General features: G+C 54.1%; 11 protein-coding genes and 1 non-coding gene across 12 annotated transcripts; 5 read left to right on the top strand and 7 right to left on the bottom strand.

The window, feature by feature from the left end:
* Positions 1-7,051: 7,051 nt before the first annotated feature.
* GGTG_05051 (hypothetical protein) lies at positions 7,052-8,854 on the top strand (the record flags this gene model as incomplete). Its single annotated transcript, XM_009222850.1, has 6 exons — positions 7,052-7,072; positions 7,173-7,202; positions 7,459-7,698; positions 8,132-8,323; positions 8,387-8,529; positions 8,594-8,854. 6 exons carry the CDS (start codon positions 7,052-7,054, stop codon positions 8,808-8,810), a joined length of 843 nt encoding a protein of 280 aa, XP_009221114.1. The 3' UTR covers positions 8,811-8,854.
* Positions 8,814-8,887, bottom strand: GGTG_20093. Its single transcript has one exon. It is a non-coding gene; the product is annotated as a tRNA-Val (tRNA).
* Positions 8,888-9,272: 385 nt separating this feature from the next.
* Positions 9,273-11,183, top strand: GGTG_05050 (hypothetical protein; the record flags this gene model as incomplete). The annotated part of the gene is made up of 1 exon (XM_009222849.1): positions 9,273-11,183. One exon carries the CDS (start codon positions 9,273-9,275, stop codon positions 11,181-11,183), a length of 1,911 nt encoding a protein of 636 aa, XP_009221113.1.
* Positions 11,184-11,800: 617 nt separating this feature from the next.
* GGTG_05049 (hypothetical protein) lies at positions 11,801-13,068 on the top strand (the record flags this gene model as incomplete). The annotated part of the gene is made up of 2 exons (XM_009222848.1): positions 11,801-12,047; positions 12,122-13,068. 2 exons carry the CDS (start codon positions 11,801-11,803, stop codon positions 13,066-13,068), a joined length of 1,194 nt encoding a protein of 397 aa, XP_009221112.1.
* A 143-nt stretch (positions 13,069-13,211) lies between these two features.
* On the bottom strand, positions 13,212-14,115 carry GGTG_05048 (hypothetical protein). The gene has a single exon (XM_009222847.1). It carries the CDS (start codon positions 14,108-14,110, stop codon positions 13,358-13,360), a length of 753 nt encoding a protein of 250 aa, XP_009221111.1. The 5' UTR covers positions 14,111-14,115; the 3' UTR covers positions 13,212-13,357.
* A 654-nt stretch (positions 14,116-14,769) lies between these two features.
* GGTG_05047 (hypothetical protein) lies at positions 14,770-15,183 on the top strand (the record flags this gene model as incomplete). The annotated part of the gene is made up of 1 exon (XM_009222846.1): positions 14,770-15,183. The coding sequence occupies one exon, from the start codon at positions 14,770-14,772 to the stop codon at positions 15,181-15,183; it is 414 nt and encodes a 137-aa protein (XP_009221110.1).
* A 356-nt stretch (positions 15,184-15,539) lies between these two features.
* GGTG_05046 (metallo-endopeptidase) lies at positions 15,540-16,672 on the top strand (the record flags this gene model as incomplete). The annotated part of the gene is made up of 2 exons (XM_009222845.1): positions 15,540-15,762; positions 15,831-16,672. The coding sequence occupies 2 exons, from the start codon at positions 15,540-15,542 to the stop codon at positions 16,670-16,672; spliced, it is 1,065 nt and encodes a 354-aa protein (XP_009221109.1).
* Positions 16,673-16,722: 50 nt separating this feature from the next.
* On the bottom strand, positions 16,723-18,181 carry GGTG_05045 (hypothetical protein). Its single transcript, XM_009222844.1, has 2 exons — positions 17,248-18,181; positions 16,723-17,181 (listed from the first exon to the last, which is right to left on the bottom strand). The coding sequence occupies exons 1-2, from the start codon at positions 17,975-17,977 to the stop codon at positions 16,838-16,840; spliced, it is 1,074 nt and encodes a 357-aa protein (XP_009221108.1). The 5' UTR covers positions 17,978-18,181; the 3' UTR covers positions 16,723-16,837.
* Positions 18,182-18,320: 139 nt separating this feature from the next.
* On the bottom strand, positions 18,321-20,040 carry GGTG_05044 (hypothetical protein). Its single transcript, XM_009222843.1, has 2 exons — positions 19,186-20,040; positions 18,321-19,051 (listed from the first exon to the last, which is right to left on the bottom strand). The coding sequence occupies exons 1-2, from the start codon at positions 19,926-19,928 to the stop codon at positions 18,409-18,411; spliced, it is 1,386 nt and encodes a 461-aa protein (XP_009221107.1). The 5' UTR covers positions 19,929-20,040; the 3' UTR covers positions 18,321-18,408.
* Positions 20,041-20,916: 876 nt separating this feature from the next.
* GGTG_05043 (hypothetical protein) lies at positions 20,917-22,101 on the bottom strand (the record flags this gene model as incomplete). Its single annotated transcript, XM_009222842.1, has 2 exons — positions 20,917-21,293; positions 21,378-22,101. The coding sequence occupies 2 exons, from the start codon at positions 22,099-22,101 to the stop codon at positions 20,917-20,919; spliced, it is 1,101 nt and encodes a 366-aa protein (XP_009221106.1).
* Positions 22,102-23,936: 1,835 nt separating this feature from the next.
* On the bottom strand, positions 23,937-24,323 carry GGTG_05042 (hypothetical protein; the record flags this gene model as incomplete). The annotated part of the gene is made up of 1 exon (XM_009222841.1): positions 23,937-24,323. The coding sequence occupies one exon, from the start codon at positions 24,321-24,323 to the stop codon at positions 23,937-23,939; it is 387 nt and encodes a 128-aa protein (XP_009221105.1).
* A 182-nt stretch (positions 24,324-24,505) lies between these two features.
* On the bottom strand, positions 24,506-25,861 carry GGTG_05041 (hypothetical protein). Its single transcript, XM_009222840.1, has 2 exons — positions 25,555-25,861; positions 24,506-25,498 (listed from the first exon to the last, which is right to left on the bottom strand). The coding sequence occupies exons 1-2, from the start codon at positions 25,655-25,657 to the stop codon at positions 24,867-24,869; spliced, it is 735 nt and encodes a 244-aa protein (XP_009221104.1). The 5' UTR covers positions 25,658-25,861; the 3' UTR covers positions 24,506-24,866.
* Between the last annotated feature and the right edge of the window lie 100 nt (positions 25,862-25,961).

The raw sequence follows: 25,961 nt of genomic DNA, 5'->3' as shown, positions 1-25,961 counted from the left end.
AATATATTTCGGGGGGGGGCCGGTATTAAAAAATAGCGTAAAGGCGGATTGTAAGCGGGTAATTACCGGTTTAACCGCTTTGCGGCAAACCGATTGCTAAAACTAAAGCGTAATTGGTAATTTATTTGCAAAACGTTGCGTATTTTAGCAATAATTTCGTTTTTTATAATGCAAAAGTAATTGGGCATATAATTGCAATAATTGCAAAACCGCGTTTCGAACGCGTTTATTACGGTTTTAATTTATTTTTTTACAATTTTAAACATTAATTTAATGCTACCGGGGGGCACAAAAAGCCTTAGTATTTCGATTAATTGGTTTTTTAAATTTGCAATGCGGGTGCGCGTTGGGAAAAGGTCGGGGGCGTTAATTATGGTAATATTGTTGCTAGCTTCGGGGCGGTCGGTAACCGTTCCGCCGCTTTCGGGGCTGTTAGCGCTGCTAGCAACCGCGCCGTAAGCGCGCTCGCGCGCGGACATACGTTCGGTGGCGAACCGGAAGCGAAAAGTTTAAATTTAATGTTAAATTTGCTGTATTTAATGGCGTTTTTCCGTTGCGAAGTTGGGGAAGCAAAAGCGGTTTTAAATAATAATATTATTTTCGTTTATTTAAACGCTAGTTCGGAAAAGTTATTTTTTATTAAATTTAACGAATTCGAAACGTTTTAAACAATTTGTATTTTTTTTGCTTAATAACAATATTTCCCGCAAACTTTTTAATTGCTTGCTATATTTGCAAATTGGGGTTTTTCAACCTTATTTAAAGCTATTGCAAAAAATCGGTTTACGTAAGCAATATTTGGGTATCCGGGTAATGCATTTGCTTATATTTTGTTTATTATGCCCGTTACTAATAATCGAAATTACTGGAAGCTATTTAAACCTTTACACGGTTTTTACCGTAACGTTTTTTTTTGCTTTCGAAAATAAACTTGTAATTGTTAATATAATAAGCAATATTTTGCTATATTGCAAATTTTTTAAGCATAAACGGTTTAAAAGTAATTTTATTTTATATAAAACCTTTCCGTTGCTTAAAAGTATTTTTTTTATTTTCGTTTAAACTTTTATACGCATGTTTTAACCTTTTATTTTGGATTTTTTAAATTAAGCGGGCGCGTTTGCTTTAAGCTTTTAACGCGTTGTTTATTTTTTGCAGCTTTTTTACGAAAAGGTTTTTAAAATCTTTGGAAATTTGCGGGGCTTTTTTGGTATTTTGTTTTGGTAGCTTAACGGCTTTTTCCAACGTGCTTAACGTAACGTCGGGCGTTATTATAAATAATGCAAAATTGCAAATGCCCTTTTCAAATTTGTTCGATCCTTTTCGGTAATTACCCAGGCTTATTTTTTAAATAAAAAAAGTAAAAAAAAGGAACAATACATTAAGGGTTAATTGGTGCAAAAGCGGGTAATTACCAAATTACGGGCTGGATACGGTGTTTTTTTTGTTAAACTTCCGTAAATTTTTTACCAAAAATGCTATTTTTAATAAAAATTATTCCTTTTTTAACCTTTCCTTTTTTCGTGCCCTTTTAAGCATACGGGGTTGGTTTTATAAATTTTTCGCGTTCCATACGCTTTCGTACAATTTAAGCTTTACTTTATTTTTTAACTTTGCCATTATGCTTTGGCCGCAATACCGGTAACTCGCCGGCATATCCCTAAAAAGGTTCGTGCCCGGCTAGCTGCTAGCGCCCCCTTTTTCCTTTTTTGCCGGGCGGTTTCGCCCGTCTTTTTAACGCCCCCCGCTTTTTACCGGGCGGTTTCGCCCGTGCTTCTAACAGTTATTTGGTTATTTTTGGTTATATTGCACGCTTTCCGCTTTGTTTTTTTCCAATTTGCACGCTATTACATTTATTTTTTAGCATTCCCCACCCGCTCCGTTTATTTTTGCACGCCATTTTCTTGGCAATTGGGTAGCATTTTGGCAATGGGTAATACTAGGATAATCCAATGCCGGGGGCCCATTACAACCATTTCTTTTGCAACTTGGCAGCTTGCCTTTTAAATTGGGGTTGGCAATTTACCTTTTAAGCTAATAGCTTGGTTCCAAAGTACTTTAAATGGCCAAACCTTTTGCTTTCGTCCTTATATTTGGATTTACGAGCTTTAATATTTATTGGTTGGCTAAAAAAGCCCTTACAAGCCGGAAAAGCGGCGAGGTTAGCGAGTTTAATTATTAAAAACCGTTGGTTGTTATATTAATCGGTATGTTGCAATAAAAAGCTGGTAAGCTTTGTAAAGCGCTTGGGAAAGTTATTTGTAACGTTTAAAAAGCAAGTTGTAATGCTTAAAAAGGAATTTTTAGCCGAAATGCGAACTTTGGTACCGCTTTGGCCCCGAAAAAACCAGGAAAACTTCCATTTCCAAAATGTAATTATTTAGCAACCAATAAAAAATTTACTTACTTCCTTTCCAGGAAGCTCCAACGGCTAACTTGCATTTAACTTTAAAATTATTATTATTGCAATGGTTAAACATTTTTACTTCCTATTTCCATATGCCTTTTAGTTACCCCATATATCCATTTTAATGCTAGGTTATTTTTAGCCTTATTTTAATGTCCATTACTTTACCAGCTCCATTTATTTTTCTAAAGTACTAATGCTATTTTATGGGTAAGGTTATTAGCCATTTATTTAGCAATTAAATAACATTTTGGCAATAATATCATTTTTGGATTTGGGTTGCAAAAGTATTGCAATTAAACCATAATATTATGGGCATTAAAAGCTTTAAAGCTTTAATGCTCCGGGTGCAAAAAATGGATTGTAAATGCACGAACCCTTTTGGGTTACGCAATTTTAAATTGGAAGCGCACTTTAAGGTTGCGTTTATTAATCCAACCAGCATTGCCGGCAATTTTTTTTGCACTTTTTGTGTAACGGTTTAGGATAGTTTACCGCACGCCGCAAGCATTTACGGCGCACAAGCTATAAGATAGCCCGTGGGTTAAAGCACCGCACCACCTTTTCTTTTCGCGTTGCGCTTTTGTGTAACAATAATGGTACAAGCTTTATGCCATTGCGCTAATAGCGTTCCAAAAGGTTATTAATTTAAACCATTGCTTAAATTGCTCGTTTGCATAGCTTATTTAAAAAATCGTGCATACCACCATACTAGGCTGTTGCAAAGTGCTTGGGGTGTATTTAACGCGTTTTAATAACCGTTAACCATATAAATTTTAATTTGTAAGTTTTGGCTTATAAGCTTTAACCCAAATCGTTACAAGCTTTTAAGCGAAATTAAAAATTTATGTTAAGCTTTAAAGCTTATAAAAGGAAAGCCGCTAAAAAAACATATATAAATTTCCTTTTTAAAAAACCTGGAAAGCAAATAACTATTTATGTTTACCTTACGCTTTTACATTCGTAAATTTACATTAGCAGCTTTATTTTGGTGGCTTTACATTGGCTAATTTACAATCGTAATTTTGTATTGGTAGCATTGCAATGGCGGTGGGCGAATTTTAAAAAGCGATAAGCAAATTACAAAAAGCGGCAAACGAATTGCTAACCGTTATAGCAATTAACGGGGCTTCCAACAAAAAGCACGTAATAAGCTTGCAAGCAACAAACCTGTTTTTAATGTTATAGCACGGCATTTATTACGAATGGTGGTTAATAAAATTAATAATTGCGCTTTGGCTAACCTTTTGTACGCGAACATGCAAGCGGGCAAAAGGTTGCGGGGTTTAATTCCCGCAAACCTTATACAATTTGTTTGTAACCCAGCCAATTTAAAAGAATTTGGCTAGCTTATAGCCTGCACGTGCTTTAAAGCACGTGCGGGGCAAATTGCTTACCCGGCTAGCAACCGTTAATTGCTTTAAACCTTTTCCACCAAATTAAATGCTTTTTATATTTGTTGGAACTTTAATTCGGTGGTGCAAAAAGCTTTAAACAATTGCAAAGCTTTACGTAAGCCTTGCTAAATAATAACTAAAAACCCCCCGCAAGCAAAAGCATGCAAATAAAAACGGCGGACACCGCCGCAAACTGGTTACACTTCCGCAAAATTAATTGCAAAGCCGCAGCAAAAATAAATACGAAAGCTTTTTTTATTTAGTTAGGTTTTTTTTTAAAAATTTAGCGATTAAATACTTATTTTCCAATTTATTGGGTAATAAATATTGTAGCAATTAAAATAAACCTTTCCCATTACGCCATACACTTACAAAAAGGTACGATGCTAAATTACAACGTATGGTTCGACATTAAAGTTTATATAAGCGCGTGCAACGTTAACCCTAACCAACCGTTACAAATATTTACAACAATGTCCCAAATAACAACGTTAAGCTAATACATAATAATATTTTGTTAAAAATAAAAGCAAAACATACTTAACGCTTTCGGAAAATATTATAATTATGCATTAAAGCAACATAAGCTTTAAATGCAATGCAACCTTGCAACTTTTTGCAACATCCTAATTTTAAACAAAAAATTTTACCGCATGCATTAAATATCGCCAAATAAATTTCCATATAATCCTTCGTTTTGTATACAAAAAAAAAATAACGATAATTGCCGTTTCGAATGCAAAAACAGCATTATGTTTTAGCATAATTCCAAATATTTTGCAAACGTTTAAAGCTTTGCCTTCCATTTTAAACTTTTTAAGCAAGCATTCGTTTCCGTTGCGGCTTTTTTTTGCGGCAAAAAAAAGTATAGCATTTTTAGCGCTAATTTAATGCTTTACCTTAGCATTTTTATTTAGCTGCGATAAATTTTTGCAAATAATATTAACAACTTTTTTGCGCTTTTCCAAAATATATTCGATTTCGGGCTATTTTTAATTAATAAAGCCAAAGCCCAATTTATATATAGCGCTTTTAAGCTATTTATTAATATTTAACGTATCGATATTGCTAAAAAAGTATTGCCGCGCATCCTTTTTTGCTGCATTCTTTAACGCATTTTTTGTAAAATCGAAAGCTTTTTTCGCTTATTGGTACAATTGGTATAGCTTCGTATTGGCCGCTTATGCTTTTGTAATCGTTTTTAAATCCGATTTAATTTATTAAAAAAAGAAGTTTAAAAGCTTTTATCGCTTTTGCATTTCCGAATAAAGTTGCAATTTGGAAATTTGTTTAGCGGTAAGTCCTGTTAGTGCCCGAGAATCGACGTAGCAATTCATATGCGTAATTGCTTTAAAAAAGGCTTGATTCGATGGCTGGCCAAAAAAAACTGCTTTTGTTACGGTACGCGTCGGGGCACCTGGGGAGGAACTTAAAGCCGCACTTTTAGCGCGCCAACGTTACGCTTACAAAACCGCGACAGAACGCCAGGGACGCTCTGCCCAAATAGCTTCCTTTTCGTGCAACAACAAAGCCTTTTTTATGACAATAAGGTGTGAGCCGTGGCAGCTTTAACGTAGCATTAAACTTTCGAATTAATATAGGCTTAGTAAGTACCGGCATTTCGATGGTTTATAACCTATTGCAATTAAGCTTGTATAGCAACGGTTTAAAATTGTTAGTACTTTAAGCTAAAAATGGTAAATGCATATATTTTTTACCTTTTACGGCTTTTCTAGCCCCACGTTAAATTATATAGGATATTAACAATTGCATAAATCCCGCATTAATACCAAATCGTTATAAGGTGTAAAGGTAAGTGTAATAATGCAAAGCTTCGGTTTTTAACGTTTTGTACCCGTCCTTTGTTTTTACAGCTTGGCGGAAAATGTAAATATTTATCCATTTTTTTTTCCAACGAAAAACATTGCTGCAACGGGGTGGTAAAACGCAAATATAATATATTTTATTTACCTAATTAATATTGGCTTTAAATACGTTATCGAATATGCCAATAACAATTATGTGCATAATTGCGTCGAAAATAAGCGTATCCACTTTTGTAAGGATAAATGTTTTGCTAAAAGCTATTAGCTTTTAATGCCATAAAATTCGACGGCAAGCTTTGTACTTACGGATTAAAGCGCTTTTTTATCCTTTTATAAACCTAAGCGTAATTTCCATAGCAAAAACATTTCGACCATTTGGATTTGGAAATAAAAGGATTGTAACGTTTTTGTAATAAAAAGTTTTAACCTCCGCCAATTCCAGGCTAGCTTGATCGGATATATTGCCTTTAGCCCCGCTTTCGCTTTCCATATCATGCATTTTAAGGCTTTTATGGGTTGTTCGCTTGCATACCAATGCTCCCGGTTTTAAAGCAGTATACGCTTGGAAAAAAAGCAAAAGCGAAAATTGTAACCTTTACCTTTCGTTTGGAAATACCGACGTATTAAGGACCCAATGGTAATAAAGGACAAGGAAAAGGTCGTCGACATTTATAACGGGTTTTTTTTTAAATGTTTTGTTCAAATTGTGCTTTGTTGTAAGGGGGCCATTAATAAATTAAGCCAAAAATATGTCGTTAGTTATTTTGCGCTTTTTCGGTTCCCCTTTGCTTGCCCTTTCATTTACGTCGTTAAGCTCCTCGTTCACTTCGTCCGCTATAGCACGGCCGATAGCGGCGCGGTACAGCATAGCAAAAACTTTTTTGTATTTGTAAATTGTACTTTTTTTCCTAATTTTTTTTATTGGACGTATCAAGCATCCATTTAAAAAAAATCATAATGTCTTTTTTGGTTAATTTTTTAATGTGTTCCAGTTTGTTTTTGCGAAGCAGCTTGCAATGTTTGCCAAAAATCATTAGCTTTTATTCCTTCGCAATAATTTTTTAGTAAAATGCCGCTACCTTATCCACTTGCGCGTTACCCCGAACATGTTAATTTTTGTAAAATCGGAATATAATTTTTTTACGGTTCCTTAATTAACCAACTTTTTACAACGTCGTTGGTAATGCTTGGCCGGATGCTCGATATCGCTTTTTCAGTTAAGTTTAACGCTTATGGTTAATAAAGGAAAGCTTGGCAAATGATAAAGTTAAAAAATAAACGGTAAAATGATGCGAGAAAATAAATCGAGGGAAATAAAATTGTGGCAAGCCAGGATTCGTTAAGCAAACGTGGAGGAGAAAAAATTAACGTGTAATACGGATAATGTAAAAAAAGCAAAATATGTTTAATAATTTAAAAGGATGGTTCGAAAATGGGATAAGGTTGATTTTTTGTAAACGAGCGAGGTTTTGGAAAAAACCAAAATGGGCTTTATGTAATTTCAATATTGAACGGCGCCTTGCTAACTTTAAGGGTCGATAGCTTAAGCTTCCGCCGGAAAAAAGTGCTATTGTAAGCGTTACAATAGGGAAACGGTGGGGCGTACGTGTATCAACCATGGCGGACCTTGGCTTGGCATCCAGGGCAAATTGCCGCTTAAATCGGCGACCAGCGCCAGCCAAATTCGGCGGCGAATTTCCATGGAACTTACATTTGTGTTGTAATCCTTTATGTTACACCATTTGCCAGCTCCTGCCGCCCTCCCCGTCATTACTCCCATTGCTTTTCTTGCCATTGTGACTTGTCTGACACCCTGAAGTGACTCAAGGTCGCGACCATCGTCAACTTCTTAGGCCGCGCCATCGACAGGGCGGCGCGCACGCTTAGCAGGCCCACGCCGGACTCCGGGCACGTGGTCCCCATGGCCATGGGCCGTGTCAGCGCCACCGAGCCCGAGGACGTCGCCAAGCAGTGGAAGGAGATGGGGCCATGGCGGGAGGAAATCAAGAAGCTGTACGACAAGTCGAGCGTGTTGGACGAGAAGCACCGCGAGCTGTTTGTTGGCTGGGTGATAACACACATGAACGGCCTGCGTTTTCCAGGATTTATTCGACCATGCAAAATCCTTTAACGCCCGGCGCGTGTTCCTCGAACCTTCGCTGCGCTAGGACACTGACGCCGTCTTTCTGGCATACGCGCCGCGCTACCATGTTGTTACCGACGGCGGACGCTCCATTACCACGGAGCCCGTCTTATCCTCAGGCCTACCGCCAATCCAAAAAGGTGATCCCCCCCCGAGATTCTGACCACCGACCAAAAGGCACGCCCAGTGTCACATCCTTCTACACGCCAAACACGACCCCGACCTCTCGGCCAGGCTTTGGGCCATCAACTAGGTCTTGACCTTGGTGCCGGACCACACCCTTAGCATCCCCTACTTCCTCGAGGTCGTCGACAGGCCGCTCCGTGGCCGAGCGCCCGGGACCTCGGTCGAGTAGCAGCTCTTTGAGCGCTTCCACAAGCTCGGCAAGTCACAACAGAGCGTCTGGCGGCAGAAGAGCCTACATTTTGGCCAGCTCAACATCTGCGGCAACAACTCGGGCGCCAGACAGGACACTGTACGGCTGGTCATCATGGCGATGCCGCTGTCCCCCGTTAAGGATGAGCAGAACGGGCCGGGCCGCATCGCAATCGTTTGCCGCAGCGCCCTCGACGCCGACAAGCAATGCGGCAAGCTCTGACGACTGGACACGAAGCTAACGGACGAGGAGCTAGACGTCGCCAGGCTGCGGACGATCTCGCCGCACGTCGGTGGCACGGGCGACCTGCTGCTGCGCCCGCTGGGCACGGAAAGGGGACACGGGGGCGGCGACGAGCCGTCCATCGCCACGCAGGCCGCGTTCGTCTTTTCTACGGAACAGTAGTATTTGCCGGACTGTCCGCGACAAGGTCCTGAAGTCTAGTCGTGTCCTAGTGGGCGCGCTGCGGCAGAGCTTCCCCGAAACCCGCGACGACGTCCGCGCCGTGGTCGCCTTCAACGCCGGCAAGATGACCGAGGCCGAGTGGCTGACAGGGCGCGTCCAGGGCGAGCCTGCACATCATGGAGGGCAACCCGGTGCCAACTCCAGCAACCTCGCAAAGAAGTATCAAAAGCAAAAGGGACGAAATAAAAAGAAGTAACCATGATCCGACCCAGGATCGAACTGAGGACCTTGAGCGTGTTAAGCTCACGTGATAACCGACTACACCATCGGACCGTTGGTTGACACCGTGTCACGACATGGCAGCTTATTGGGGCACTCTCGGAAGTGCGATTCATGGTGGTACATACCAAGCACACTAACATGCAGACCCCACCATGGGCATAGATAACACTAACCTATTCCAGGACAGATAGCGAACCCAGGGGCTGCGACCGGAAACCTGCACGCTTATCGGGACATGTCATGACCTGCACGCCTTGGTGGCAGCCAAGATGCCAACGACACGATAGCCCCCGCAGTCGGGCCTTCGGGCGGCAGGCCGATAATGGCGGATACTAATAAAGACACGGTCTAGGTCTGGCCTCACCACGAGGTGGCACTGGGCCTACACTGGACAGCCGTCTCGTGCTGCTCTACCACAGACACATCACAACGCAGCATGGTCAGCACCCATATCGCCCTGCTAGCCCTCCTCGGGCTGGCCTCCCATCCCGTCGCGGCGCAGCTGGTCCCACAGGGCCTCTCGGTGGCGCTGGACGGGGTGGACCTGTACGTCTCGCCGTTTTCCGTCGGCAACCTGTCGCTACCCTCGGCCGCGTTTCCTGCCAGCGTCCCGTCCGTGTTTGGGCTCCGGCCCGTGGCGGTGGTGGGGACGCCGACTGCAGCGTCTGAGCTGGGAGGCTTATTCCGCAACTGGACACGCATCGACGACGTCTTTCACATGGGCTTCGCGCGCGCCGTGTTCCTAGCCGGCGAACAAAATGACGGGGCACCATCTGAAACTATGACGATGCCACTGGAGACGAGCCCCAACGGTCCCGTGCCCCCCTCCGGACCCTACTTCCTCGAGCAAAGCACTGGCCGCCTCTTCCCCGTCTACAGGCTTTACCCCGACTCAGCCGGCGCCTTCTCCGAGTCCTTGCTGCAGCGCCCCGACGGCAGCTTCCAGGCGCTGTCGGCACACGTGGCATCATCAGCGTCGCTCACAGTAGGGGTGCCCAGCCGACTGTACTACACGCCCACAACAAAAAGGCCGCTCGCCGGGGTGCGGGTCGGGGTCAAGGACCTCTTCGCGCTCAGGGGTGCCAAGAACTCGTGCGGCAGCCGCGCATGGTACGAGCTGTACGGGGTGGCCGACCGGACGGCGTCGTCGATGCAGCGCCTCGTCGACGCCGGGGCCGTTATCGTGGGGCAGCAGAAGCTGAGCCAGTTCGCCAACGGCGAGCGGCCGACGGCGGACTGGGTCGACTACCACGCGCCCTGGAACCCGAGGGGGGACGGCTACCAGGACCCGTCGAGCTCGTCGTCGGGCGCGGGCGCGGCCATGGCCAGCTACCCGTGGCTCGACCTGTCGGTGGGCTCCGACACGGGAGGGTCCATCCGGATCCCGGCGGCGGTGGGCGGCGTGTTTGGGAACCGGCCGACGCACGGGCTGGTCGAGCTGGACGGGGTGCTGCCGCTGTCGCCGGCGCTGGACACGCCGGGGTTCCTGCTGCGCGACGCCCGCCTCTGGGACGCGGCCAACAAGGCGCTGTTTGCCGACAACTACACGTCCCTGGCCGCGGCGGGCAGGGCCAGGTACCCGCCCAAGATTTACACCATGGGACTTCCGGCTGCCAACTCGACCTCGCAGCGGGCGGTGCTGGTGCACGACTTTGTGCGCAAGCTCAAGCACTTTGTAGGCTGCGGGAAAGTAGAGGCACTGGGGCTGGCCGACGAGTGGGAGCGCACGCGCCCGTCGGGGGCGGCGGGGGCGACGCTGGACGAGCTGCTGGGGCTGGTGTACGGGGTGCTCATCACCAAGCAGCAAACAGTGCTGGTGCGGGACCCCTTGTACAGCGACTACGCGGCGGCGCACCAGGGTCGGCGGCCGTTTGTGAACCCGCAGGCGCGCGCGCGGTGGGCATACGGCGACGGGCTGCCGGAATCGGCACTGGAAGAGGCGCAACGCAACAAGACGCTGTTCGGCGGGTGGTTCAACGAGCAGGTGCTGCCGCGGGCTACAGGCGACGAGTGCTCGTCGTCGCTGGTGGTGCTTGTCGACGGCGCACCGGCGGGGACGACGTACCGCGACGAGTACCTGACGGCGCCGTCGGCCCCGCCGCTGGGGTTCAGCAGCTCGCGCATCAGCGTCTTCGCCGGGGTGCCCAGCAGCGTGTTCCCGCTCGGCGACGAGACGGCGGCGAGCAGGGTCAGCGGGCGCGAGGAGAGCTACCCCGTAGCGGTCAATGTGTTGGCGGCGCGAGGGTGCGACGGGCTGCTGGCGCGGCTGGCGGCGGACCTGGTCGAGGCGGGGATCCTGAGGGAGCCCAGGACGGGGAGGGCTGTTGGAGGGGGAGGATCTGCCTGATCTGCCCAAGGAGGAGGAGGAAGGGAGCCACTTTTTGATGTTTGGGGCTGATTAAAAGCGGGTCTGTGTGCTGTTGGTTTTGGATGTTATTGAAGTACCTCCACAGGCTCCTCCTTAAGACTCTCAGACGGCCCTCAGCCTGGTCCCACTCTCCAACACAGCTGTGCAGCCAAAGGACGGCATTGATATGTGACGCATGGTTGCAGCCGGCCTGGGCAGACAGCCTGGCGAGCAAAAAGGGCCCGTCACAAACACCAGGTGACAAACACGGGAACGGCAGCCACCCGCTTCCGACACCTCCCCTGGCCAGCCAGACTGCACTTGTGTCTGCACTTGTGTCTGCACCTGCCCGTCGTTTCCAACCCCCAATTTCCGTCTCCCTTCCCTCCTGCCTCTCCATCCCACCTTCCCTCTCTCTTCCCTTGCTCCCACTTCTCTTCGCCTCGCCTCGCCATTCGCTTCCCTGGCCTTCGCCCCGCATTTACCCGTGACTGCAGGCGGTTTGTGTGCCGTGACGGGCAGTAGCTGCTGGAGTCGGCCTCGTCTTTCTCCTGCATGCTTCCACTGTCGCCTTCCTCTGTCGACTTCCACCTTCTCGACAAGTAATCACAGTCAGCATGGCTTCCATCATCGACCCCTACATGTCCAACGGCACCTGCTACTTCGCCGCCGGCAAGCGCTCCCACTCGAGCTTCATCCCGTGCGGCAACGACGCCATCGGCCGCCAGACGTGCTGCAGCGCCGCCGACTTTTGCCTGTCGTCCAACGCCTGCTTTAATGCCGAGTTCAAGCAGACGTATCTTGCCGGCTGCACCGATCCCCGATACGACCATGACAAGTGCCCTGTCAAGCCCAACCTGAGCAGTGAGTTGCCGTCCTTTGACGAGAGGGGCATCTATGATCTGCCCGACCATATACCCAAGCTAACCCCCACCCAGACGAGCCCTGGACCGGCCTCTCGTACTGCAACGGCACGTCCGAGGAGTGGTTCGCCTGCCGCAAGGGCGGCTCTAGCACCTTGCGGTCCGGTGATCCGTGCTTCTGCCCCGAAGAGCCCCGCACCATCGCCTTCAAGGACAAGTCGGTCCTGGAGCGCATCGCCAGCCTGCCGAGGACCACGGGCTCGCGCATCAGCTTCGAGCCAGACCACTACCCGTCGCCCCAGATCGTCGTCGTCCCCACCACCATCAATGGCCAGTCCACGTCCGTCTCGAGCTCGGTGCCGCTGTCGACCTTGATGACAAGCACAGGCACGGGTGGGGGTGCCGTCCCCGTCGAGACCTCCCCTTCGACTGACGCCGCTCCCCAGCCCTCCAGCGATCTCTCGACAGCCGCCAAGGCCGGCATCGGAGCCGGCGTCGCCTTTGCCGGCCTAGCCGCGCTCGCCGCGCTCTTGTTCTTCTTCCTCAAGCGGCGCAAGGAGGCCAAGGCCGACGGAGCCAGCGACTTTGGCGGCGGCGGTGGTGGTGGTGGTGGCGGCAACGCCAAACACACCACCGTCTTCGACCCGCACGCGCCGCATCACGGCCACGAGAGCGGCGACCGCGGCGGCTTCGACTCCAAGAACCACGCCGGATTTGACCGCTACAGCGACGCCCCGCCGGCTCAGCACGTCATGCCGAGCCCTGTCACGCCCGCCGTGTCGGAACTGAGCGCTACTGCCGCCAGGCCGTGGAGCATGCGCAGCGAGCTGCATGGGAGCGAGCAACAGCCAAGCCCACGGGGCTCACCGGCCCCGCCCTCGTCGTCGCCGGACCAGCAGGGCGCATACCGACCCTACAACCCGTCGCTCGTCCCTGCGGCGCTGGTGCCTGGTGGCAGCCACGCACAGCCGCAAAATGTCAACAGGAATGGGGCCCTCACACCAGTGGCCGAGCTGCCGTAGGACTTTTGCTTGGGGGGTTTTGTCTCGTCCTCTTTTTTTCTCTTCTGGCTCTGTGTTTACTGCTCTTTTCTACATCAGGAGGGGACCCAAAAGGCTTCATAACAATCCCTGGCGTTCACGGACTTTTTCACAATGTAGATATAGTCTTGATAGGCGATATGCTTTTGCCGCCATGGTTGGTTTGTTTCTGCAATCATCTATGGAGCCTAGATACAAACGAAGCAAATCAGCTCTGCCGCGCGCTTCCACTGCCCCTGCTAACACCCCACCAGCACAACCCCGGGACCCCCTACGCCTTCTTGACCTCGATCTCGTTGGACTCAAACTCGCCCTCGAAGGCGTCGTCGGCGCCGCTCGTCCGGTCGAGAGACTCGTCGCTGATGTCCTCCCGACGCTTGACCCAGACGCACGTCCACCTCCCCTTGAGCGCCACGCGGGCCGGGCTGCCGCCGCTCCCAAACAGCTTGTCGGCGGGCACGACCTCGTCCCTGAGCACAATCTCGCGCTCGACGGCCGCGCCGGGCTCGATGGTGACGAGCTGCTCGGGCGCCGGCGGCATGATGCGGCGGAACATGAGCGTGGGCAGCTCGAGCGGGGCCGCGGCGCCGGTGGGGGTGACGCGCACGAGGCCCAGCGACAGCGCGGCCGGGTCGAGCGGCGAGTCCCACGTCAGCACCGTGACGGGCACGTCGTTGCCGTTGACCACCTTGACAGCCAGTGTCGGCGGCGACGCGGCCGACTGCGACACCGACACGCCAAGTTTGGAAAGCACGTCCGGGGACGCCATGGCGGCTGTGAGGGGCGGGTTGGTGGCCTGGCGCTGTAGTAGGAGGAGGATGGCCAGGAAGGCGGCGAATAGGGCGGCGATGCGGGCGGGTCGGGGCCAGACGGACATGGGCCGGAGCAGGGGTGTTGTGTGTGGTGGTTGATGGATGTGATGTAACTGGGATGTCAAGTCTCGATTGCAGATGCAGACGCAGATGCAGACCAGACAGCAAAGATTGGAGACTACCCAGGCTGCCTTCTTTTGCACTCCCGACATCGCGCCAACCCCGCATGACGCATGACTGATAAGACCGGGAAGGCGCGTCGTGATGGTGCCCTCTTTCTCCACCCGCCTCTTTCCGGATCAGGCAGGTCGGTTATTGCTGGGAACTGGAACTGGGAACTGGAACCGGGAACTGGAAATCTGGCCAGCTACAATAAATTGTTCCCGTTTGTTGAGACCGGTCCGAACCGCCCCGCTGTTGCCTCTGCTCCTATACGATGCCCATCGAGAGCCGACATGTCTGTCGTTTGTAAACTAGCGGCTACAGATGGTGGCCAAATCGGCAATACAACCATGAGATACCCCTCGCTCTTCAGCAGCAATACCTCGGGGCTGCTTCCCAGACAGGAATGTCGTTAACCCAGAAGCAAGCTCAATGACGTCCTCGACATTCAGGACACGCTCCGTGTGGCTGCTTTGGTGTTCAGCTGGTTTTTGACGACGAGATATATGCCACCGAATATAACAACAAAGCCGGATCCTGCTGGCGCTGAAACGTGCCCAGCCGAGCCTCCAGATCGTGGGGTTCTGCCCAAGACATGGTCTGGCCAACCCATTGCATGCCCGCCACACGGCCGGATCAGGAAGGTCGCGGCAGCTGCCTTGCCTCTATGTGCTGGCCGGCTCGCATAGGAGAAATCGGTCCTCCAATCATGCTTCCACGCCCCCGCTCAGCGGCCAAGACGCTGGTTACCCCGATCGTGACTGCCGGAACCACTGGCCGGATCCGGAAACGATCTGCTCGGCTCCAGGCCCGCACCAAACCAGGGCCGGGAGCGCGCAAGGGGAATGCCTCGATGCCACCCCGGTCCCTGGGATTGGAGTGTCACCTTGCCGAGTCAGCGGAGACGATGCCGCACGAGTCTAGACTACCAAAAGCCTCACCGTCCATGTACCACATCCAAGTGTGTACTACTACAGCAGGCGGGTGCGTGCAGAAACGGGAAGCCTGTCCGGGCTCTCAGTCAGGCCCCCTCTCCAACGCCGCCTCCTTCCTTGTCCGGAACGGGAGGCTCCCACCAATGGCAGCCAGCCACCAGCATCGGGCCCTTCTGGCCGCCTTCTAGTTCTTTATGCAGCCGATGATCGACAATCTCTGGCCAACCCCGCACCCCGCCCCCGAGCCACCTTACAAACGCGGAATGCTGGGCCGTCTTGGGTCGGATGCCATCGACGCCATTGCTCACGCCCGCGCCAGGGATAACGCATGAAACAGCCATGTCCGGCTGTAGCCTTGGCAGCTTCCTAGTATCGCCTAGCTCGGGAGACTGGCCGATGCCTCGGCTCGCGAGGGGAACGATGGCATCAAGATGGCAGCGGTCGACGTGTCGACAACTGTCTATAAAAGACACGGGCGACTGCCTCTGAGTATCACTCTCTTGCCTCCCTACCAGCCTCGTGCCTCGCCCTCCCCGACACCAAGATGCAGTACCTTGCCATCGCCTCGCTCCTCGTCTCGCTCGTCAGCGGCGTCGCCATCGACCTGGCCGCGCGCGACTCGCCGCTGTCGGTCGCCATCGAGGTGGTGGGCAACAGCGAGGTCAAGGCCACTGTTACCAACAACGGCGGCGAGGCTCTCAAGCTGCTCAAGGCGGGGTCGATCCTGGACTCGCAGGCGGTCGAGAAGACGGAGGTTACGACCTCTGGTAGGCGTTTACTGTTGTTGCTTCGGCCGTATCAAGGGAGGATAGGATACACACTGACACAAACACAGACTCCAAGATCCAGTTCGACGGCCTCCGCCTCACCATCGCCACCCACGGCCTGCCCGACGACGCATTCGTCACCATCGCCGCCGGCGGGACCCTGTCGGCCCAGTTCGACGTGGCCGCCGTGCACGACCTCGGCGCCGGCGGCGCCTTCTCCATCACCTCGACCGGCGCCTTCTCGTACGCGGCGGAGGGGTCCAACGACATCTCGGGCGCCGTGCCCTTCTCGAGCAACACGGTCACCGCCAACGTCGACGGCGCCGCCGCCGCCGTGGTGCGCCGCGACTTCCACGCGCGCCTGCTGCAGAAGCGCACCGCCGTCCAGTCCGACTGCACGGGCACGCGCCGCACCGCCACCACCAACGCCGTCTCGGCCTGCCGGTCGCTGGCGGCGCAGGCCTCGTCCGCGGCGGCCTCGGGGTCCGCGGCCAAGATGACCGAGTACTTCAAGTCGAGCACGTCGTCGACGCGCAGCACGGTGGCGCAGGTGTTTGCGCGCGTGGCTTCCGAGTGCGGCAGCACCACGGGCGGCAACAGCCGCCTCTACTGCTCCGACGTGCTGAGCGCCTGCTCGAGCGGCGTGCTGGCCTACACGCAGCCCTCGACCAGCATCATGGTCAACTGCCCGCTCTACTACTCGGCCCTGCCCGCCCTCAGCCGCACCTGCCACGCCCAGGACCAGGCCACCACGACGCTGCACGAGGCCACCCACCTGCGCCAGGTCGCCGGGACCGACGACTTTGGTGTCTATGGCTATGCCGCCGTCCAGCGCCTGAGCGCTGCGCAGAACCTGCGCCACGCCGACACGTACACGCTGTTTGCTCAGAGCATTTACGCGGGGTGTTAGGGGAGGAGGTGCATGGCTGTGATGGTGTGTGTCACCGGAAGCTTCGGGCATGGGAATAGTAAATATGTAGTTGCGCAAATAAAGGCGCTGATCATGCATCGCCAATTTACTACTGCTGTACGCAAGGGACAGACATACATATATATACCATGAACCAACCAAAATTTAAGCCTCCTCGCCCACCCTAATCACAATCTTGCCCGTCGCCGCGCCCTTCTTGAGCTCCTCAAAAGCCTGCGGCGTCTCCTCAAACGGGTACACCTTGTGCACCACCGTCTTGACCTTGCCCTCCCCCATCCACTTGGCCAGCCGCGCCAGATCGTCGTGCCTGTTCTTGGTCATGTAGACATCGAACTTGTGCTTGCCGCCGCCCAGGAAGCCCGGGAGCAGGATGTTGCGCGTGGTGCCCAAGACGCCGGCGAGCCCAGGGGCGCCTGCCACCATGACGAACTTGGCCGCCGGCTTGAGGTAGACGTCGGCGGCCTTGTACAAGGTGGAGGGGGTGCCCACTGTTTTCTTGTCAGTTTACGTTACACCGAAGAGGATGGACAGCCAGAGAGCAACAACCAACGTACCATAGTCAACCGCCAGGTCGTACACGGGCCCCTGGTCCTGCAGGTGCTTGACCAGGTCCGTCGTCTTGTAGTCGACAACTTCGTCGGCCCCCAGCCCCTTGCACAGATCCACCTTGGCCGTCGAGCACGACACCGTGACGTGGCAGCCCGCCGCCTTTGCCACCTGTATCGCAAACGTGCCCGTGCCGCCGGTGCCGCCGTTCAGAAAGACGCGCGGGGCCGCCGCCGCCGCCGCCGCCTTGCCCTCGCCCTCGCCGACAACAATATTCGGCACGATGCTCTGCAGCGCCGTCAGCCCCGCCGTCCCGGCGCCCGCGGCCTGGTCGAGCGGGACCGAGTCGGCGACGGGCGCGCAGCCGTCGCGCTCCAGCACCACGTACTCGGCCAGGCCGCCGCCGGCCGACTGCAGCGGGTCGACGCGGCCGACGACGCGGGCGCCCGGCGCGAGCGTCGACCCGGGCCCGGCCGCCACCACGCGCCCGCTCAGGTCCATGGCCAGCGTCTTGGGCAGCTTGAGCACCGCGCGCGCCGCCAGCCCCAGCTCGGGGAACTTGTAGTCGGCCGGGTTGATGCTGGCGTAGGCCACGCGCACCAGCACCTGGCCCTGCTTGAGCGGCTGCGACGGGTACGGGATGGCGGCGTTGAGCTGCAAGGTCTTGGTGAGGGGGCCGGCGGCGTTGATCTGCCAGCCACGCATGGTGGTCGGCGGTGCGGTGGTGCTATCTGTCATGGTGTGTTTGTTGGTGATGCTTTGGACTTGAAGGCGCTCGAGTTGACCTGACGGCTGGAGCTTTGAGATTGTCAAGAAGTGGATGGATGAACGAAGATGGAGACGACGAACCAAATCGCCATTGATGGGGCCAAAGCTTTTGGTGTCGCATTGTCTGGAACCCTGGTCCTTGTGCTATCCATCTTGATGACCTGCCGTCCTGGCTCCATCAGTGCACGTTTTATACCTGGCGAGTCAGGAGCTGGCCATTATGCTGTGCGAAATTCCGTTATGTTTGCATGTGTGCACGTGTAATGCTACAAGGCTTTCCCCTTTTACACTTCTCACTTTTACCCCCCCCCCCCCTCCCCTTCTTCTTTCTCCTTTCCTTCCTCCCCTTTCCTTCCTCTCCTTTCCTCCCTCTCCTTTTTGGATGAAAGCGCGTTGCTTTTTTAGCCATCCGACATTTCCATATCAAGCACGTACTTCTGATACCATGGCCAGTAAACTTCTGTCAGGAACTTCTGGATGCGACGGAGGCACCAGATGATGCGGTAAATGCCCAACGCGTCAGACGTGCTGCCGAAATCTTTACCTGTCCAAAGCGTGGTGCGGCCAGATTCTGGGTCCCTGGTGGTGGCCGCAAACGTCCAACGGTGGCCGACAATGTAAATACCCGGCAAAAAGCCCAGCTCCTCGAGGCAAGCGCCGGGGCTAGGGTTGGCAGCAAGCCCGACAATATCGCCAGCATCACTTCCCTGGGGCGCAAGCCCTGAATAAACCATGGCCTCGAGCATTTTCCACTGCGCCGTCTGCCAGACGCCGAGCTGGGCTTCCGCCTCTGCGCCACTCCCGTTCTGGTGCTTGGCCGCGATGCTTAAAGCGATGGGGTATTGAGCCAGGGGCGCGTAGTCCGTGTGGCTGATGGAGTAGCTAGACAGGGAAAGCCTGACTTCGTCGACGGCCACCGAGGCAGGTGTTGAGTCTTCCGTCTCTAATGGCCAGTAAGGATCAATGGCGAGGCAGAAATCGACCATTTTGTCATTGGGCACGCTCGCGGGGAGGAACTGCTTGTTTGAAACACGTGCAGATGTGCTAAAGTTATTTATAAAAAACAAAAATAAAAATAAAAAAACACACGTCAGTTATAAATGGATGTGGTAAAACAGGAGGGTAGAAGGGAGAGTTGGGCAACAGCGGAAGGCGCGAATGGGAAGGCTGGAACAAACCATGGAACGATTTTGAGCAGACTGTTTTCGGGAATTGCCAGCCTCAACAGCGGAAAGTGTACGCCACAGTTCCAGGCATGCTCGTCGCAACGCAAGGCAGCGCACTCGTTCGCCATCCGCATGATCCTGAGGACATCCTCCAGGGGGGGCGACTCGACCTCGCCCTGCCCGGCGCCTTCGGACAAGAAGGCGTTCTCAAATACGCCCACCCTCGCCTCCGAACGGCGGATCTCGTCCCGCCTCGAGTGCGATATGATGGGCACGGCGCCGGCTTCGACCTTGTTGAAGTCGAGCAGCAGTTCCTTTAGCGCCCTGGGGATGTTGTCTCCGGCCTCGGCAAACGGCATAAACTTCACCGGATCCGGCCCCAACTGTACGTGTCTCCGTATTTTTCGAGCAGATGCGTTGCTGCTCGGCTCGCTCATGATGCTGCTGCTGGCGTGGCTGCGGGCGTGGCTGCGGATCGACGATTCATCGACAAAAGATGCGGACCGCTTCGGCGATAAGGCCGCTCTTGAGAATGGCCTTCGGGGGCGCGGGGTTCGGTCCTCTCCGGCGCCGCCATGGGAGGCCGAAGGGCCGATCCTGCGGCGCTTGTCGGGGATGGTTTCCATCGTTGCAGGAGTCGGCGGATCGATGATGTCTGCACTGTCGCTGGGTCGCGGGCGCTTGCGGGCGCTGCTGCCGCCGTCGCGGTCGCGGCGGGCAGCACGGAGCCAATCCAGAAAATGTTGATTGTCCATGCCTCCCACCCGTGTCGAAAGGATGCAATAGGACTGATACTTGAGCCTTTTGCTGTTGATGCCCAACGTGAAGAAGTTGATGCGACGGCGGATGGAGTCCGACGCGTAGGTCCACAGAATCGGGTAGGGCGGCAGGTGCCAGGGAGAGTTGGTGCATTTAAAGGTGCTGCCCAGGAATGAAAATTAAATATAAAAAATAAAAATAAAATAAAAATAAAATATAAAAAATAAAAGAAGGACGCCAACGGAAACGGCCAGGCACCGGCCCAACAAAGACACGAACGAAGCCGTCAACAAAGGCAGCCACCATCCCAAAACCACCTTCTGTGGTGGGACGACAACAAAGGACCACCGCCGGAACGAAAACAGGCCGCATCCGGAAGTACGACGTAGAGGCCGAGGGGATCCCGGGGCTCGTAAGAGTCCTGACCACTTTTATGCGCCGGATCAAAGCGCCCCCTGCATCCTGGATCTGGCGCCCGCCTATACGCGGTGCATCGACGTGGACAAGTGCTGCGGTCGGTATACCACGAGCCAGGCCGCCATTAATCGCCTGGTGGAAGCGGCTGGCAACGCGACGAGCCACGGCGACGGCGGCGCGTGCACCAGCCGCCGCCCGGGGCTAGGCACCGTGTCGTTGTGCACGAAAGCAACGCCATTGCCCCGGGGTTGCGACATTCCCGACGCCAAAAGGACGCCAAGCACCCACCCGGTGGGCCGAACCACGCCCAGCCACCGTGCTGGATCGCTCGAACCGCCGTCGACGACGTTTCCCACGGCGCAAAGCAGGAAGCACGGCAGCACTAGGGGAGCACAAAGCAAATAAATTGAAGCGCAAGCATCCTCACTCAGTCTGTTCTACGTGTACAATCCGCCCCCGCGCAAAACCCCAAAACGAACTCCCCGCTGGCGCCCAGATGGTCCGGTAGGTGCGTGACTTTGGCTACAAGCTGGAATGGATGGGACTCATCCACCAGCACCGGCCCTGTTACACGTTCATTGGCTCATTCCACTGGTAACCTGGTTCCTCCTCTACCTTTTCTCCCTCCTTGTAAAAAAAGGGCTGCAGCCCTTGCTGGCACTGCAAAATGATCTCGCGCATCATGCTCTCCTCCACATTCGCTGGTTGGGGGTGGCCGAAGCTGCCGCGATACTGGCTGAGCGAGCTGCTCAACCGGTCCATGTGCTGCTCGACGCGGCGGATGTTGGCTTTGACCGCTTTGAGCAGGCCGTGCAGGCCCTCGCCACGGCGCGAAAAGAGCGCGTCGTACTGCTCGCTGGACACCTTGGCCGTGTAACAAAAAAACGTGAAGGCCGCTTCCGCGCCCTGCATGTGGTCGGCAAGTTTGACCGTGTCGGGCGGGCCTTGCTTCCTGGCATAGTTCGTACAAATCCGACGCTGTTTCTGATTCAGTTCGGGAAAGTCGGAACATTTCAGGTCCAATTTACCCTTGCGCAGCAGGTCCTGGCACGATTCAGCCGCTTTGCACATCTGCTTGGTGAAACGCTGGACCATCAATCGAACGCTCGACTGGGGGTTCTTGTCGTCACCCGAGGGACGTATCATCCACATCTCGACGTCGTCACCGGCGGCACGTGCCAACAGCGGCTTAACACCGTCGTGGAGCTCCTGCAGCACGCGGCCGAGCTCGCGGAAGCGGAGCCACACCTCGCGCGTGGCTCGGAAGTCGTCGCTTGGAGAGCAGAACAGATGGGCGGCCAAGCTAGGGCCTACCGCGCGGCAGAAGACACCGGGGCCGGACGCGGTGTTGTTGGCTGCGAGAAAGTGACGGCTGGCCGGCTCTTGCTGAAGTTCCGACTGAAGCATCTGGAAGCTGATTTCGGCTTCCTCAAGGATGGAGTGCAATTGCTGGTTTAAATCGCCCAGCCAGTAGCGCAAATTGGCTTCCGACATGGTAACGCTGGCACTCGGGAGAAAGCTAACCTTGAACTCCCAGCCTAGCCACGAGTCCAATGCGTCCTCTAAAGCATCGTGGGCGGCGAACGCGTCGAGAAGCTTGGGAAGTATGGGTTTGACTGGGCGTATAGTCGCGGTGAAGGTCGCGCGCTTAGCTGCCTTGTCGGCGGCAAGCGAAGTGTAGCCGAGCAATGGCGCTGCAGTCTGGAAGATGGCTTGGTACCAAAGGGCACCGCCTTCTTGCTCAGCCAGCATGTTGTCGCGGAAGCGGACCACCGATGCCCAGGTGCCACCGCAATAGCGGGTTACCGATGCCAAGTCGATGACGTGCCAGTAAAGAAACCAGAGCGCGTAGAGGAGAATTGGGGGCAGGACAATGAGTTTGACCCAGGGCCAGGTCCAGCAGATAAACGGGACCAAGACGTTCCAAAAGCATGCCCGCATGTACCGAACGGGTTCCCACAGCTTCCGGAGGAAGGCCCGCGCGTTCCCAAGCCGGCCGCCTTGGTTGCGAGCGCTGCCATTGGCTCCGGAAACGTCCACAAGCCGGGCGTCTTGCCGGTTCGGCTGCGGGGGAAGGGGCTGCGGGGGAAGGGGTTGCGGGGGAAGGGGCTGCCGCTGCCCGGGGAGCTGCCCGGGGAGCCGCCCGGGGGGCAGCAGCCGCCCGGGGAGCTGCCCCGGGGGCAGCAAGGGCTGCTGCTGCTGCTGGAGCAAGGGCTGCTGCTGCTGCTGGAGCAAGGGCTGCTGCTGGAGCAAGAGGTGCTGCTGGAGCAAAGGCTGCTGCTGCTGGGGCAAGGGCTGCTGCAGGTCGAAGGACGGGCCCCCAGAGGCCGAGGCCGAGGCCGCCTCAGGGCCGAAGCTCTCTTGGCCATAGGCGGACTGGCTATACCATTGAAGAGAGGAGTAATGGTTCGCATACAGGCCGGGGTTGCTGTGGGTATGGTCCACAGACGAGTCCGCATCGCTTGTGGTGTAGTCCACAGACAAGTCCGCGTCGCTTGTGGTATCGTTCGCAGACGAGACCGCGCTGCTTGTGGTATGGTCGTCGGGGTTTCCCGAGCCACAGCTGGGCTGGGGCACGTGGAGTGCGGCACGGTCGTCACTCGCCGACCTAATAGGCCGGCGTTGGCTGCTGCCGCTGCTGCGAGTTCGACGTTGGTCTGACATGGATTTCACACGGAGTGGCAATGGAAAATTGAAAGAAAAGGAAAGGTCGAACAAAAACCAAAATGGTTAAAAGCTGCAAAGGAGGATGGAGGATGTGGTTAGACGTAAAAAGGGGGAAAGGAAAAAAGTAAAACGAGGATAGGGCCAGGTCGAAGAAGAATGAGAACGGCTGAGGCTGTGAAGGAGGATGTGGTTGAAGTTGGAAAAGGAAGAAGAAAAAAAGACAGAGCGAAGATGGGGAGACGCCGAATATAAAGAGATTCCGAATAAAAGATGAGGGACCGGTCGGGAGAAGGAGAAAAGGAAGGGGAGAGGGGGAAAGCGCCGGGAGGGGGAGAGAGGGATGCAGGAAAAAGGAGGGGGAAAGCAAGGAACGGGAGGGGGGTATGCATGTTTCCAATCTGCAAACGGCGTGTGATAAAAGTGCCTTCCTTCTCTATGGAGGGCATTCGGCGAAAGCGGGGAGCTGGGCATTCCAAACCGCAGCCGCAAACGTAAGCCATCGACTTCACATTGGAATTGAAATTGGATAAAAACAAAGAAATTTGCGCCCAAATCCCACCTTAAAACAGCGCTAGCTATGAGTGAAATGATGCTCTATCATGGCCATGTAAACAGGCGTTTCCCCTATTGCTTCGGTTGCGGCGTCCACTAGGCCCGGCATACCTTCTTCCTGCGAGGGCCTCTTCAGCCTTGCGCGGAAGGCGGTGAGGCGCGGCCGCCCGCAGGGGTAGCTCGGAAAGTGTGTGCTGCGCCCCACGTTGACAAGCCCGCTACATGCAAGCCTGGCGGGGAGAGCGGGGTGCCCTTGCAATTGCACCCCCACGCCGCCTTGCAGGTCCCCAACCGCCGCTTCCTCGCCGAACTCTACACAAACGGTCCATCCCCGCTCAACGGCCTGCTAATACGCGCCGGCCTTAGCACTACCTGCCGCGGGTCAAGAATGTGCGCCAGGCAAAAGCCGCTGGCGTCGTGGCCGGGTCCCCTCCATACGGCGACGACGGCCAGATCATCGTCCTCCAGCAGCCCCCGGCCTCGGCACCTGCTTTGGCCCCGACACCAATGACGCCTCGTACGCCCCAGACACCCCGCTTGCCCCGCGCACGTCCATTCACTAAGACGGAAATAACGTTGAGCTTGGGAGCCCCCGCCCTAACCCGGCAGCCGACTCCCCGGCCACCTCTGCAGCCGTCGGCCTTGGCTTCGCCCACATTGGCGTCCAGCAAGAGCAGCATCACGTCAAGGCCAACGTCGGCCTCCGACCCCCAATGCCCGCGAAGCGACAGCTTACGTTGAAGGATTCGATGCATCCACCCACCAAGCCTTTGCAAAAGCAGGCCTAGCTACTGGACATTGATGGCGTTTCCAAGGATGGGCTGGGCAGATGGCTCACCGGCGACGCCAGCCAGAAGGAGCCAGACCGGGGACTTTGCGGGTATGGGCGTGAGCGAGATTCAGCCACTGCGGGAACTGGGAGGAGCATTTCGTCACTTTCCACATTCTTATTAGGCATGCATGTTGAGCGCCGCCGTCACTGTCACCTATCAGTTGCTGCATCTGGAATTGGTATCACGGGGCCGCTTTGTCAGCTGGGACGCGAGTCGGCGCCAGGAATCATGCTCTTCGTGTTGCAGATTAGACCGCGCTTAGGTGATGATGCTCCTGAGAACACATGCCAAAGTCCAAAGAAATGCGAGAATCGAAGCATGTAAAGCAAGCAAAGCATGTATCCTCTATTTGGTTTATCGCCGGCAAATACAAATAAAAATCACGACAAGACCGACGACAGACCGACGACAACCAACAACCAACAACGACCAACGACAATACCCGGAGTTAAACCCTGCCCTCGGTCAATAAAACATCTTGAAGTGGGTGCCCGTGGGAGCGCAAATGTTATCCAGCGCCTGGAGCATCTGCAACCGCCCCAGCCCGGCTTGAGTCCGCTGGGCGCGCGGGCTAAATAGCTTCGCAGCCCCCGACTTCATCCGCATGAGCATGCTTGTGGCCTTGCCGTCGTACGGCTCCGTCGGAAGCAGGGCCGGAATAAAAACCCGGGAGTAGACGTCGCGCAAGTTGTCGTCAAGCAGGACCAACGCCGCCTCGGCGCGTAGCACCCAGACGCTGGCCCGGTGGTATGACACAGTTCCCGGGCCGCGCATGTTCAGGGTATCGGGCTGGGCGAGGTAGCGTTGTAAGTGCTTGGGATCGCTTGCCAGCCACACCCGAATCAACTCCCCGGGGGTTCTTCCATATTCTCTCCGGTGGAGGTTGCGGAACCGTAGCTGCGCGGCGACGGTGTCGAATAGGCTGCGCCGCATGGTCTCGTAGCTTGGCAAGTGCACGCCCCCGGCCTCATGCGGCGGGTAGAAGGGGGCAGCGAATGGGTCAAGCCCGAGCACCCCGTACAAGGTGACGGGGTGGGCTGTAGGCGATTGGATTTGCACCTTGTAGTGCAGATCACAAATGGTACGCCTTGCGCTTTCTAATATTGGAGTTGGTTAGTGCGCATTTAGTTGAAACGCCCCCGGGGTCACTTACTTTGCGTGTCGGCCCTGGCATTCCCCCACGACCATGCAGTCACGATGGGGCTAAGCAGAACGAAGAGCCAAAAGGCCCAGGCACGTGTGTATGGTGCCATCATGTCGGATTTTGGCTATTGGCGCGTGCGTACGTGTGTGTGTGTGTGTGTGTGTGTGTTGTTGTGTAGGAAGCCGTCGGGCTGGAAAAGTGGCTAGGGAAAAAAAAGAGAAAAGAGAAAAGAGACGAAGGGAAAGTGAGGGGGAAAGATAAGGGAGCAGGCAGGCAGCGGTCAAAAGCCGGCAGCAGCAAACAACAACCAGCAGACAACAGCCAACAGCCGTATCGGGCCATATTGCCAACTGAGACAGGACAGGCCCAAGACGGCATGTGGGCCTGCCAATGTCTTATTGGGGCACCACCGCACG

The sequence above is a fragment of the Gaeumannomyces tritici genome, assembly GCF_000145635.1.
Source record: "Gaeumannomyces tritici R3-111a-1 unplaced genomic scaffold supercont2.2, whole genome shotgun sequence".
Lineage (NCBI taxonomy): Eukaryota > Fungi > Ascomycota > Sordariomycetes > Magnaporthales > Magnaporthaceae > Gaeumannomyces > Gaeumannomyces tritici.
Note: the sequence above shows the minus strand (reverse complement) of the source record. Positions and strands in the feature narration are given on the sequence as shown.